Here is a 14,386-nt window from a genome sequence, read left to right as displayed (position 1 = left end):
TTAAGTCGTAGTTCATTAATTAAAAAAACATTTATTTAAACATCTGAAAATACATCTGAAATAAGTAAAATACACTTTTTAAAAGTCTTTTTTTTTTTACCGTATAAGTGGGATCACATCAAAAGGGACGGTTTACTGATACACAGCACCCTGTTTAATTCAAAGGTCTTTTTTTTTTGTTAAGTAAAATGCAGCACCACATGGAGTGAGAGAAACGTCAAGGTTCGCAGTTCGCGTGCGACTTGTGCTGGGCAAACTAAGAGAAATGGCTGACGGACACATTGGCTTCTCTTCCCATGACAGAGCCTTCAATTCAACTGAATTTCCACTTAACGAGAAACGGAGGCCAAAAAAAAGCAGCCTGGTTGAGGGGTGGTGACGACTAGGAGAACAACAGTACAAATAGTGGCAAATGAGATGACAAGAGTGTAAACACAAACACTGAGGTGAGGTATCATTAATAAGCAAGCCCTTCATTACCTTAGCAGAATAAATAGACAACTTACATAAGTGTAACATTAAATAACAGGACATGGCAACGTTGCTTTTTTTTTTTTTGTCATTAAAAACGTAAAATTACTCCCAATCCATTCGATGAGTATATTAAAAGAGTTTGCCAATAAATAAGTACACTTCCTGTGTGCTGTGACTTGCATAGTGTGCAGTGCAGTGTCCTCGTTCACATGGCAGACATAGCAGCTCGGGACAGCTCAGTGTCCAGTCGGATGGGGTCGGGGGGGTACGGGGGGGTTTACCATCAGTAGACCCAGCTGACCGGGACCCACTGCGGCTCCACCAATAGTCTCTCGACCGCCTCCTGCAGCTGGTCGAAGGCCTTGTCCAAGTTGTCGTTGTAAATGGTTAGGTCGAAGAAGTGGCTGTAGGCGCGGCGGATCCTGGCGCTCTCCTCCACCGTCTTCTTTAAATCGTTTTCCTGTGGGGATATGACAAGAAATATCAAATTAAAGCTGCGGGTTGGGAAAAGGCTGATGAAAAAAATTGCACGCACAGGTTTGTAATTTGCTATAGATGGCAGATAAGCACTACTTATGTCAAAATGAAACTCAACTGATGTGCATCTGGATGTGAATAGTGGGTGTATAGTGTATAATCGGGTAGGAGGGGGCAACCTAATTATACTTCAGCCATGTCTAAGGGGCAGGACTATTAAAATCATACCACACTTAATATAGTAATAAATAAATCGTTTTTTCCCCTTTGTTTTAATGAAAACAGAAATAGATTAGGAAAATCTCTAAGATTTAATGACTTTTTTTTCATTATTATTATTTTACAAAAAGACCGAATTTCTTGAGAAACTTTTGCTTCAGTCATCTACATGTGTGTGTAATAACTGATCACAGGTATTTGGAACTGAAAACTATAGTATTGCACTTTAATATGACATTAACTTGTGAAGACCTAAGAATCATTACCATTCCATTTTCTTTCCGCTGGCACCCCTGGTGTATATACACAGGTAGTTCAAATCTGGTAGCAGTCAAATATAATCTTAAGGACCCCTGGTGATGAAACCAAAATGGTTTCAAGTTGGTCTTTTCAGGCACTGGTTCTAAAGACCGATTAGCGGGCGGGCCAAACTTCCTGCTGTCCAACTTACAGTAAGTAGTTTGGTTGTAAGTCCGGCATCCACGACAGCCTTGTGCATATCTCTCAAGGTGTCCAGCTCAGGAGCAGCGATGAAGACCACAAAGGGCATAAACTCAGCAGTCTTCAGCACTTTCAAAGCCTGAACACAATTCAACGAAACTCGCTAAATGTGGCCGGGGGTCGGTCGTCCAGAGCCGGGCGCTCACCTGGGGGTTGACGTCCAGGATGCAGGTGCGGCCGGCCCCCACCACCTGGTGGATGGAGTCGATCTTGGTGCCGTAGAGGTTGCCGTCGTACTCGCCGTGCTCCAGGAAGCGGCTGTCTTTGATGTCCTGCTCCATCTGACTTCGCGTCACAAAACAGTAGTTCTGTCCGTCTCGCTCTTCTTCTCGGGGGCTGCGTGACGTGACTGAAATGAGGGCAACAGACTGAAGCAAATACTGTGCCACCTGGAAAACAGGTTAGCGGAGTTGCTGTGTATGCTGCGACAACTACAGGATGATGACATGATAGTTTGAAACAAAACTTTTGTTTTCTTTATGGTCGGTGTACATGTACTGTAAGTGAATGTTATTTATGACCGTTGAAATGAAATACTGATAGACTTGGCAGATGTTTGGACTAAAATCTCAGGAGAACCACAATTCCAGCAAAACAACCATCCAGATTAAGCAATCGTTGCCATATAAATCAAGATATAAATCTCCCTATTATTGCAGTCATAAAACTTGTAAAATTATTTTTTTTTAAAAAGAGAAGAAAGAAAAGAGTTAACCCACTCTCGTTCTCAGCAGCTCATTTGACTCAAGCTTTTCCCTGGCTGAGAGTCACTCACATGGCACAGTGGTTCCATATCGCAGAGGATTGATGACGATGAGTCTGTTCTTTAAGCTCCGCCTACCCACACCCTGGGCACCAATCAGAACCAATGTTTTCCTCTGGAAGGGAGGCATCTTGGCCACCTCCTCGTAGATCTGCAGCTCGTAGCGATCAAACTCTGAGAATTTCAAAACAAGCGGGATGTTAGATTCCCTTCTCTCGTGTGTGAAGAGACTTTAAAGTGAGTGGTGATGCACACCTGCGTTCTTTGCAGTGAGATACATCATTTTCTTCTTCTTCTTTTTCGCCGTGAGATTTCCACAGAGCATCCCTGAGTGGCACGCAAAAAATCGTCAGTTCCCCGCTGGAACGGGACAACAGGTATTGGCACTCACCTTTACCCGACAGATCCCAGTCTTTTCTCACAAACGCTTTCCTCTTCTCCTCTAAGAACTGACTGGGGATGAGGCCGGTTGTTCCGCCCACAACACTGCGTGCCTACAGGAAGAGCACTGGCTGAGAAACCATTCACGCGTTTTCCCTGAAGTTAGGTGTCCATTTGAGAGCATAGACTATATGTATAAATGCTCGTGAAGCTTTGGTTCGGGCTGTCAGTTCATCAGTCAATGGAGAATTGATACTTCTGTGTTACAATGAGAATGGAATATTACATTAAGTTACTACTTTTGTGCGTGCTTTTATTCTTGCACGTTTAAGAAATAGATTTCTTTTTTTGTGTCCGTGTAAACAATCACGACTGATCCCTAGCTGCCCTTCACTGCGGTGTCCACTGCAGTGTCCCTCAGGGCTCCGTCGTCAGTCCGATACTGTTTTCATTATACATGCTCCTTTTCGGTCAGTTGTCAACTGCTTTCAGAAAATATCATATCATTGTTATGCTGATGATACCTAGATCCATTTCTCAGCTAAAACGCAACCTTAACCCGCTCACTGCCCTCCTTGAACAAGCTTCAAATTCATTCATTCTATAAATGTGTCATTAAAGCTAAGCTGTTTGGCATTTTGGTTCTCTCACATATACTGAGAAGTTAAAAAGACAACACCACTAATGAGCTTCATGACTCTGGCCGAATGTAAAAATGTACCAGCATTACCAGATAACTATTAAGCCTTTATTGCTCAGTGGCTGTTTTTCGTCAATGTCTTTATGTCTCAAGGTGTTCTCTGTCAATTAAATGTCTGTTGTCGTACTAGAGCGGCTTTTTTGGACATACTTGGCAAATAAAGATGACTCTGATTCTGATCTTTGATCTGCATCTATCAGAACACACTAACTCACCTGCCACCAGTTGGGGTCCTCCTTATTCACAATGTGCATGATGTCTCCCTTGGAGAAGGCAAGGCCCGCCTCTTTACAGGGAATCAGGTTGTCTGAGGCCGGGTTATAGTTGAAATGTGCCTTCAGATAGACCTGACAAGAAATGACAGTTGCATCTGAATAAAAATCCATTTATTTCAGTAGTTTATTTCCAAAAATGAAACTCAAGATAATCCTTTTATGATTTCCAGGGGGGAAATTCAAGGAACAGAAAAAGGCAAGAAATTCATTCATTACAATACTTTACAGAAGAAAAATTCCTACCTAATTCCCATTTTAAAAAATATTGTCAAGGTTTCTTATGCAATATTAATTTTTTGGGTGATTGTGAATTGGGGGTTTTCATTAGTTTTAAGCTACAAACACTAAAATTATATTTTGAAAAAAAATGTAGTCACTCTATATGAGTTTCACTTTTCTGAATTGAACAAAAGTTTTCCACGATATTCTAATTTATTAGAATGAAGCCGTCATGCTGGAGGAATGCGACTAACAATGTGATGACAACAAAACACCATTTGAGGCAAACAATTCTAATGTAGTTAAAAGTCTTCTATAGCAGATCAGTCACCTTTGATCATTTTATCCTTCCACAGCAAGGTCACATGGTGACATAACCATGCATGCTGGCCCTCAGCTGCTATGCTGCTACTGTAAGCGGCAGAGAGAGCCCTATGTCCCAGATAGTGTGGGAGGGGGTTATTAATAGACACCCCCATGGCTCGTGTTACAGTGGTTTGGCATTCTGAGATCACACAGGTCAGGAAACTCTCCCTCCCGCCAATCGTCAACAGATACATTGTATAGTAATCCCCAACTATTAGCAGGGGAACGGGAACAAGCCCTGCAGCTAATAGTGAAAAACCGTAAGTAATTGAAACACCCCCTAAAAGATGTTTACATTTGCCTATACAGTGGTACCTCGACTTATAAGTGAACCGAATTGAAGTTTTGAGACGCGAGTCGTCGCTCAGCTGATTTTTGTGTCTAGCGTTGCAAGCAAAAAATCTTAGTTGTGAGTGCTACATGGTGGCAGCAGACTTCACAACAAGCAGTAGTTTGGCAGATAGCGCGTGGTTCAAGCTGTTAATTGCCACTCCCAGTTGAAGTGCAATGGAAAACTAAACAGAAAAGAGAATGAGACATTGAACTAAACCTCACATAATTTTGGCTGATGAAAGTCTGATAGCCTAATGCTAATACACAATGCAAAACGACTGGCTGAAGAAATGAGCATCGATGCTGCGGCGTTATAACAGGGACAGCAACACATGTAGACAGGCAACATAATAGGCACAGGCATATAGTCTTTATCCTATGCGAAAATCAAATACTATTACTGCATCTTACTGAGCAGTTGAGTCTGTCTTCTTCATGTATTAACTGTATGATTGAATGTATTATACTGCCCCCTGGTGGCCAAAGCCCACACACCAGAAGAAGTTATAAATACCACAAACCATGATCCCCAAACCATTTTATATCACTTCAAACTCATTTTACACCATTACCCTTTAAATGGTAATGGTAATTGTCAAGATATCACTGCACTACTATCCTATTTAGACAGGCTTTTGGTGCCATCTAAGGGTGTCCAAGAAAGAGCACAAAAAACTCAAATAGGTGAGTTTTTCAGCAAATAGCCAGAGGATAGGTTCTATTGAAAAAAAAAAAACACAGGCGAATTTGTGAATAGTGAACCACGAATATGCGGGGAATGAGAGGAACACATTCTTCGTGTCCTCACCTGTTGGAGGGCCGGCGAGTCTTTGTAGCTTGGCAACACCTTGAGAGTGACGCTGCCACTGCAGTCCCTCAGGATCTCCTGCAGCTGCTGAGGGTCGCCGCCCACCTGGCAGCCATTCACCTCGCGGATGACGTCGCCGATGTGCAGCATGCCCTGGCGGTCGATGGAGCTGTCGTGCAGGATCCGCGCGATCACCATCTCCCCTTGCTCCATGCGGAAGGTCACCCCCTGAAAGAAGTCCTTTGTAATTGCACCGCCGCACGTCATAAATCACACAGCAGGTCCGACGGGCGGAGATAGGCAAGCGGGTCGCGAAAATGGCGGATAAAAACGGATGTGTGACATACAGTGGACATAAAAAGTTTACACACCCCTGTTCGAATGTCAGATTTTTGTGAGAGAAAAATAACAGGAAGAAAAATCTTTTCAAAACTTTGTCCACCATTAATGTGAATGGCCAAATTATTGGCTTTGGTTTCAGTGGACTATAAAACATTTCCCAACATGTGTTTGGGAGATTTTGTTATAGTCAGATGAGAAACCAAAGTTAAACCTTTTGGCCATGATAAAAACATACCAAAAGGGATGTTTGGCGCAAATACTGTACAACACTACAAGGAAATTATGAAAAATTCCAAATACAAGTCAATGTTAGCACAAAACATTTTGGCTTCTGCTAGAAAGCAAAAAAATAAAGAAATAAAAACTAGAACATCTAAAATTATTTGGGGTTAGTCAGAGGCCCTTTAAATGGTGGCAGGGTGTGCTGACTCCGATTTAACGTGAGTTTAATAGTGATTCGTTAATTCTGAACACAACCAAATCCCAGTTGTAAGAGGGTGTGCAGACTTGTGCAACCACATTATTTTAGTCATTTTACTTATGAAAAGATTTAAAATTAAAAAAAATAAAAATCAATTGAGTTGTACAGGATAGTGGCTACATTAATAGTGGAAAAAGTTTTGAAATGATTTATCTTGCTCTTATTTTCTTTTTTTCTTGTCCCAAAAATCCTGATCGTGTAAAGCCTAATCGCAGCCCGTGCGGGGTGAGGCGGACTCAGTTCTTACGCTGCTTACTTACCAGCGGTTCTCCGGCTTTCTTCTGGATGCCGATCATCCTGATGGCGTCGGCGGGCATGAGACAACTCGCCAAGGTTGCAGTGCAGTTCACCTCGGCGTGGGGCACCTCGTAGCACTTCGCAGCCACTTGGTCATGAGCCTCGATCAAAGACTGCAGAATTGTCAACAACAGAATTGTAGCTTACAGTTTCAGTTTCTACTAGATCATAGGGACAGCAAAAGTCTGCAAGTAATTGACATCCCTTCTAAAAGGGTTTGTAAATGACTATGCAAGATGGCAGCAAAGAACTACTTTTGTCTAAATGAAAGCACTATTGTGTCCAGATAAAAGTGAAGGGACCACTACAAGACAAATAAATTCCCTCTAGACCATATATGTCAAACTCAGGCCCGGAGGCCAAATTTGGCCCACGATTTAATTATATTTGGCCCGCAAAACCATATTAAATGTGTATTAGACCTGGCCCGCCAGTATATAGCACATGCGGCACTAATAATTCAAATCCCAGAATGCTTTGCTAGTGTGTTGGCCCATCAGTCTAGACCGGCGAGCGCCCTTTCCCTTTCTGTTGCAGTCATTCGCAACTATGCCACCAGTCTCCTCGAGCAAATTTACACTTCCCCTTCCCAAAAATGGCCAAACGAAAGATGGAAAACGGTTAACTTCCAACACAGGTGGGAGGCAGATTATCTGTTGACTAAAGTAAAAGACAGACCTGTTTGTCGTGTGCGGAGCAACGTGGCTGTAACAAAGAATATAACATTATTTAATTCATGTTTTTTTTAATGCCCTTTATCAACTCCTAGGCAGGGACTGTTAATAGTTTGAGGTTTGGATGTTTATTGAAGGGCGTTCTTATTTTTGGGGTTGTTTTTGTTGTTGGCCTTTGAAAAAAGATTTACATAAAAAAGAAAGGCAGTTGGAGATAGATAAATAGAAGATAGACAGAAGAATTCATGTCATCTATTTAAATACAAAACAACAAACAAATACCACTGATGTCTTTAATCGCAAATTTGATTTCTCATGTTTATAATATTAATGTTTGTTTATTCCAGATTCAGTGTTTAAGCAAAATTTCAGTTTGTTGTCATATTTCTGCAGAAAAGGGAAACATGCACATCGCAGTGATTTTTCATTAAACATTGTGGTTGGCCCGCGACGTTGTCCCAATTTTTTATTTTGGCCCACCGTGAATTTGAGGTTGACACCTCTGCTGTAGACCAAATAGCCTTTAATTTATTTCCATTCATAACAAACACGGACACAATGAATAAGAGCGATGTTCTTACCCCAGCAGCCACCACAACATTGGTCAGAGACTACAGCGACTCCAAAGATTTACTCAGACTGGAGGTGACATAGTGCTCTCCCCCTGGCTTTACCCACATAACTCAGCCTGCCGTTGGTCCAAGCAAATGCTGCCCCCCTCCCGTGCTCCTCTTGCCACAGCGAATGAGCGGCAAAAGATAGAAGGAGCCAGGTACAACTTGGAATAAACGGTTCTGACAAGCTTACCCACGTGAAGACAAAGGAAAGGGAGGAGGGGAAAAAATACCTTAAAATGAGGCTCCCCAAGGATTTGGGTGAGTTCGGCAGTGGCGGCGTCTTTTTCGGGGAGCTTGTTGAGAGCGTCCAGGATCTCGGAGATCAGCTGAACGTTGTCATCTCGCACCGCTTCTAACTTGACCTCCTCGAGGCGCTCGTGGGCCTGTGAACGCCAACACCCAAGTTGGACATTGTCTACGGCAGTGGTTGTCTAACCAAGTACCACCTCAAAAAATGCTTGGCTCTTCAAGCACCACCATAAATAAAATGTTTGAAAACAAACTTCGAAAAGATGAAATACAAATGTATTTTACAAAAAGTTAAAAGACTAATGTACTAAATAAATGTACTGTACTGGATTCAAAAAAGGTTTACGTCACTGTAACGTTATGTACAGTTTGAATATTTAATTCAGTGATTCTTTTACATACCACTAGAGGGCACCTGAGTACCACTGGTGGGAATAGTACCGCATTTTGGTCTATGGACTCAGTTATAGTTAGTCACAAATTTATGTGGAATTCTATTAATATTATTCGTTCTTATATGCATCTATTGCTTCATTTTTGCAATTATCATATCACACTAGAGGAAAAATGCACTGGAATTATTGACAGAGGATTATGGTAGGTACACACAGGTCAGTCTTATTTGGATTGGTTTCAAATTTTGTGTTTGTACCAAAATTTGCTATGTTAACAATTTTCATGACATTTCACAACATTACTATAGATGTGATTTATTGTTCTCAAATTTGTAGTGGAACTGCGTGAGGCTATAGGCTATGCCCCTATTGCATTTTCCAGCTAATCACATCTATAGGCACCTGCAGGCTTCTGTTGCACATTTGGGTATGTCATCGCAATAAAGTAGAACAAATAAAATATATTTTATATAATTTATAAAACATATTTTACAAATAAATATATTCTAATTTATTCAGATGTGCCTGTATATTGTGCTCTCCTTTAAAAAAAAATAATATTTAGAGACCGCATACTTGAAGACACATTAAAGCAGCATATTTGCCAAACTACCAGGAATGAAATTTTACATAATAGGGTATCGGGGCACAGTTTTCTTAGAGTAGCAAGCACCAGTGTTGTATTAATAGACTGACCGCGTGGCCTCAGTCTGTACCAGAGGTTTATCACCATGCTCTTGTCCTTACTGACCTCAGTTAACAGATTTATTTAAGCTGTGTACTTACGTAATATTCAAACCATAAATTGGGACCTTATACAGTTTAAAGTAAGGTCTTCTACTGCATTTTATAATCTATTGTCATTTCTCACTGTGTTTGGGGTCATCAAAGGCCATCAGCTTGACAATATTATTCGTGCAATCTGTCGGATGTGTGTATATACTGTAACTGACTTCGTCCAGCCAGGTAAAGGGTGAAAACTAAGAATTTTTCTGTGAAGCATGAAGTCAAACGCCACTGTGTTGATCTTCTGTTTCTTTAATTTTGGTGAATTCAAACACTGTTACAGCCCACTTGTATTGGGGTTAAGTGGTGCAATGACCATGCAGATCCAGCACACACAGAGCTACTCTTAAAGGGATGATGTCAAACAGAATGGCCTTCCACCTCATGATTTTTCAAGCCAACAAATTAGATGGACATGGTTTGGTTTGTTTGGCCTTGGCGGAGGTCTGTGCACTACTGAGTGCCATCTTAGTGAAGCACTGTGCTTTGGTTTTTTTTGGTCACTTGGATGGGCAGAGAGCACTAAAAACGGTACAATGAAGAAACGCCAATGCATTCATTCCCCTTTCAGGACAATCTTGGAATGAAATTATATAAAAGATTTTTGGTGTCAACAGCTTTTAATACTATCAAGTTATTTTGTAATTTTTGTAACAGTCGATACTGAAGTTCAAACTTTGTTATTTCTTGAGGAGTTGAGACACTGTACATGATGACTGTATAGAAATGCAGTGCACCCTACTATTACTTTGGTTACCTTACTTAGTTCCCTGAGAAGGGCGAATGCAGCACACTTTGACATGACTGCAAAGTGCAAGCACAATAACTTTGTAATGGGACGGCACCTTTGCCATACCTTAGCGAGGGAGCGGACAATGCGGCTCTCCATGATGCCACGGAGGAAGATGAGGTCGATGTCTTTGGCAACCGAGCCTGTGGGCAGCTCTTTCAGGTTGTCCAGAACCTGCTGCATGGCTCAAGGGGTAAAAACAAAGACGACGTCAAGAACGCGGCTAATGAAAACGCTGGGAATAAAAGAGCGCAACAATGTGGGACAATCAATCAATGGGCCAGTTCACATTCGCAAACATACTCGCGCACGCAGACAGTTCCAGAGCAATTCTCACACCGACAGATCTGCCAAAGCGCACACAGGAAACTATGCTATTGTATAAAAAGCCTTACAAAATGCAGGAACTGGTCAGTGGTTTCATAACAGTATTTGTACCAAATGGATTTCAACACATACAGTCAGGACAACTCAAGAATAGATAAGCGGACAGCTAAATATTTGAGAAGGAAACCAAACCCTCAGGCTGTCATTAAGTACTTCTTTCAGTGCGTAATGGGACCGAATATAAAATATCAACTCCAACACACAAAATGAAAAGGGTTGGTGCGCAAGACGCCCTCTGCGGACTCTGGCAGCAGCTTACCTGAGCCTGACTTTTCATTGGCCACAGTCATGCTGTGTGCTCTTCAGTTTTAGGATGGCGAAACACTCTTTTAATCAGTCAAATTCTGTCCAACGGCCCGCCTACAGCGACCAGGAGCAACTGCAGGGCTAAGGAGAAGGCAGGAAATCCACTCAATATTCTGGCTGCAGTTGGACACCATGACAGCAACGAAAGCACATATATATTTACTGGCATGTGTCACCACAGAACAAAACATGACATTTGACTCGGTTGTTACACTAATGCAGATGGGAGGACAAGGAATGACACTGAATGACAAATGGTGACTCTGTTTCCAGAAAAAAAGTTTTGCTCACATATATACACACACACACACTGGCTTCCCGGAGACTCTCCACAAACACAGTGACCACACAAGCATGAATGCGTCGATAATGCAAAGGAAATTGAGAGGAATACAAAAAGAAAAAAGGACCTCACCCACAAACTGTGTTCAAATCATCTGTGCAGCACTCCAACATGGAGCCTTACGCCTTCGACAGACATCTGAAAACAGACATCTGAAACCTCTTGACCACAGAAGGAGAGGATAAAATTAAATTGGTCTGAAACACATACTCTTTTATGGGGTTTGATATGCAGCTGATACCAGGAGGTAATGTTACAAGTGGAAACTCGTGAGTAAATATATCTGAAAAACAAGTACAAAAATTTTCAAGCGTCAGGCGAGCGATCCGCACAGTGAGCTTAAAGTTTGAACATTTTGCATGTCGGTTCGTCGAGGTGACGTGAAAAAGTTGCAGCCAACTGCGGGCCATATATTATAATGTGGCAGGACACGGGAGAACTTTCTGGAACTCGGTTTCCCCATTCCAAAGTAAAAGGAGACCTTTCGAAATGGGAAGTTAGGAGCAACTGTAGGAGGTTCTACGCTTCTCAACACACGTGTTAGTCGCTTTGGGAGGGAGTCTCATTAAGCGAGACCAATATAGCACGTACAATATGTATTAATGAATACATTAAAGAGCTAGAAACTTAATGGAAATGTACGCAACATGTTCGTAGAGACAGCTAGTTGTCTAAATACTGAATACAGTGCTATGAAGTAACGTCAACAACAAATACAGTACCTTGCGACTGTACTTAATTTACAGTAACGTACAGTATTTGTACTTGAGGATTTATAATTATTTCTCCGTACATTTGAAAATGGATATCTGTACTTTCATCTCCTTTGTCAAAATGGGCTTGTTACTTTTGTCAACTTCTGCAGATGACGGCACAACGTTAAAAAAGACGGAAATAGATTGTGATGTTAGAGAGTGATAACCTCAACCGTGGGTGTTTATTTTTTTTTACAGTATAAGGTTGGGGGGGAACATCAGATAAATGAAGGAACACAGTAACTTGAACCAGGGATCATTAATGATAACGACACAACAGATAGTCCCATCCATAACGTTATTTAAACCAGCATCATCTGGCGTTCAAAAATGCTCCGTCTCATCTCAAAAAGACATTTGAGAGGCTTTGGTGATTAAGGACTATACTTATGAACTTGACACTTCACTTATCCAGCCAGTTTTGTTTTAGAACTAAAATGCCGCGCGTGACAACTTACGGGCTACATTTGAATGAAATGTGGCGCCAGAGTGTTTTAAAAAAAAAAACAACAACAACAAAAAACATGCAGTTGGATGCTAAAATGTCAAGTTACTACCCCGGGTATTGTATATCATTCACAGCAAGAAAAACAACAACATGTTTTAAATATGTTTTCGTTTACTTGAGCCGTTGAACGAACTTTCACTTTTACCACTTTTTTTTTATTTTTTTTATTTTTTTAAACAAGTATCTGTGAGACTACTCTCCTTAAGTACAGAGTGCCCCGTCTGAAATTTCCGAGCTCAAATATAAAATCTATATTTTGCATTCATTCTGTTTTAACAGTTACGACAGCGCGATGTGACACTAGCTAAAGTGAGTGCTAGCCATTGATGAGAACTTCTCTCGTCCCACGACGCGACACATTCGCACCGACTCGGTCCCGTTCGTTGTTCCCGTCGGAGCACGATAATTATTAATAACGATGTATGCCACAACTATTGTCTCTTCATTTCGTGGCGCGGCGTGCATTCGCCAACATGTTAGCGTAGCTAGCAAACGCTCACGTGCGCATTCACGCGTTCATCCGTCTCTCGTTCAAATTGATTAAAAAAAAAATAATAATAATAATGTGTCGTAGAGTGGACGGAAATAAACCACACGCGTATAAAGTACATGTCTAAATGTCAATGCTAACCGCTGATGAATTAAAATGAGCTCGTAGCGAGCGGAATGCACAGCGTGTGCTCAACTGCGCTGGGAGCTAGCACTGCGTGGCTAACGCGACTCCATTCAAATGATTCCAAAGAATGTTATTACCTGCTCGCTTCACTGCACCTCAGGCACGCTTGCTGAATTCATTCCACCCAATGGGTCCATTATTGCCCATTTAGCGCACGCTAGTTAAACGCTGGTTTAATGCTCTGCGTGCGTGCCAGCCAGGCAGCTTGGATGCTGCGCCCCCTTTTCCCTCTTTCTTTTCTTTTTTTTTTCCTTTTTTTTTCTCCACCACTCGACTCACACAAAGCTTCTCTGTGGAACCACATCGAGTGTCCTTCAAAGTTGCCCAGAACACCTTCAAACATGTACAAAACCTCCGCTCACATTTTTTTTTTTTGCCCTAAACTCCCCCGTTGACCACAAAAGTGCATGACACTTCAAATAAAGTGTTTATTATTTGTTGTTGTTGCTTCATTTTACTTACTAAGAAGTGTTACAATGTGCAAATAGCATTTACGCACAAGCGTCACAAAGTGCCAAATTCCACAACGACTATATGGGGAAAACACAAGCTGGGTGCTTTTTTAAATTTTATTTTATTATTCTTTCACATTGAGATTAAGAAAATACACAGTAGACATAAAACAGTCGCTTTTGAAACTTTTTTTTGGGACCAAATACCACCTTAAAAAAAAGTTCTTGAAGTACCAACATCATAACCAACAATAAAATACAATTGTGTAGTAAGCACAAGTGTTCATCAAAAATAAAACAATGAGGCAGAGGGTTCATTCCTAAAAAGTATATTTAATCTTACTGTAGTCCACTGTAACATTATGCACAATTTGAATATTAACACAAATGAAAATAAAAATAATAAAAAAACTAACTAATAATTCAATGCAAATGTATTATTAAACTTAAAAGTTACATTTAAAAAAATACCTGCATAAAAGTTTAAAAACAAACAGTTCTTAAAGATTTAATGGAAATGTATCGTAATAAAAACATAAAGACAACTGAACTTTACTTAGCCAGTGATTCTAATGGTGCCACGAGTGGTTCTAGTAGCACACTCGCTGACATAGAAAATGAACATACACTTGGACTTATAGAAAAACAAAAATAGCCACCAATGTTAATCAAGCAACAGGTTCGTGTTTATTGACTATCACAGAAAATACGACGAACAAAGGCATTTTCATCATTTGCAATATAATTCATTCTAAGTGAAGCATGAGAGGGGAAAAAAATGTTGTGGTACATTTAACAAGAATTTGATAATA

The 14,386-nt window shown here is 40.9% G+C and overlaps 1 protein-coding gene across 8 annotated transcripts; it reads right to left on the bottom strand.

The window, feature by feature from the left end:
* Positions 1–11: 11 nt before the first annotated feature.
* Positions 12–13,385, bottom strand: pals2a (protein associated with LIN7 2, MAGUK p55 family member a). Of its 8 annotated transcripts, XM_061776568.1 has the most exons (15): positions 13,200–13,385; positions 11,394–11,466; positions 11,256–11,321; positions 10,794–10,921; positions 10,214–10,332; positions 8,158–8,310; positions 6,600–6,749; positions 5,517–5,744; positions 3,731–3,862; positions 2,826–2,928; positions 2,690–2,761; positions 2,447–2,608; positions 1,818–2,020; positions 1,622–1,750; positions 12–934 (listed from the first exon to the last, which is right to left on the bottom strand). In XM_061776568.1, exons 4-15 carry the CDS (start codon positions 10,822–10,824, stop codon positions 758–760), a joined length of 1,659 nt encoding a protein of 552 aa, XP_061632552.1. In that variant the 5' UTR covers positions 10,825–10,921; positions 11,256–11,321; positions 11,394–11,466; positions 13,200–13,385; the 3' UTR covers positions 12–757. The 8 variants fall into 8 exon arrangements, with proteins under 8 accessions (XP_061632552.1, XP_061632549.1, XP_061632550.1 ...); XM_061776565.1 differs by having other exon boundaries at positions 11,256–11,466; XM_061776566.1 differs by lacking the exon at positions 11,394–11,466 and having other exon boundaries at positions 11,256–11,380.
* Between the last annotated feature and the right edge of the window lie 1,001 nt (positions 13,386–14,386).

Source organism: Phyllopteryx taeniolatus, chromosome 6 (genome assembly GCF_024500385.1).
Source record: "Phyllopteryx taeniolatus isolate TA_2022b chromosome 6, UOR_Ptae_1.2, whole genome shotgun sequence".
NCBI classification, from domain to species: Eukaryota; Metazoa; Chordata; class Actinopteri; order Syngnathiformes; family Syngnathidae; genus Phyllopteryx; species Phyllopteryx taeniolatus.
Note: the sequence above shows the minus strand (reverse complement) of the source record. Positions and strands in the feature narration are given on the sequence as shown.

Bases quoted from the DNA above. Each gene is read 5' to 3' on its own strand.
- pals2a (XM_061776565.1), bottom strand. From the start codon at position 10,824: ATGACTGTGGCCAATGAAAAGTCAGGCTCAG. The intron at 2,609-2,689 runs GTGTGCATCACC...TGAAATTCTCAG, and splicing joins TCTCACTGCAAAGAACGCAG to AGTTTGATCGCTACGAGCTG. The intron at 935-1,621 runs GTAAGTTGGACA...ATATCCCCACAG, and splicing joins TTACAACCAAACTACTTACT to GAAAACGATTTAAAGAAGAC.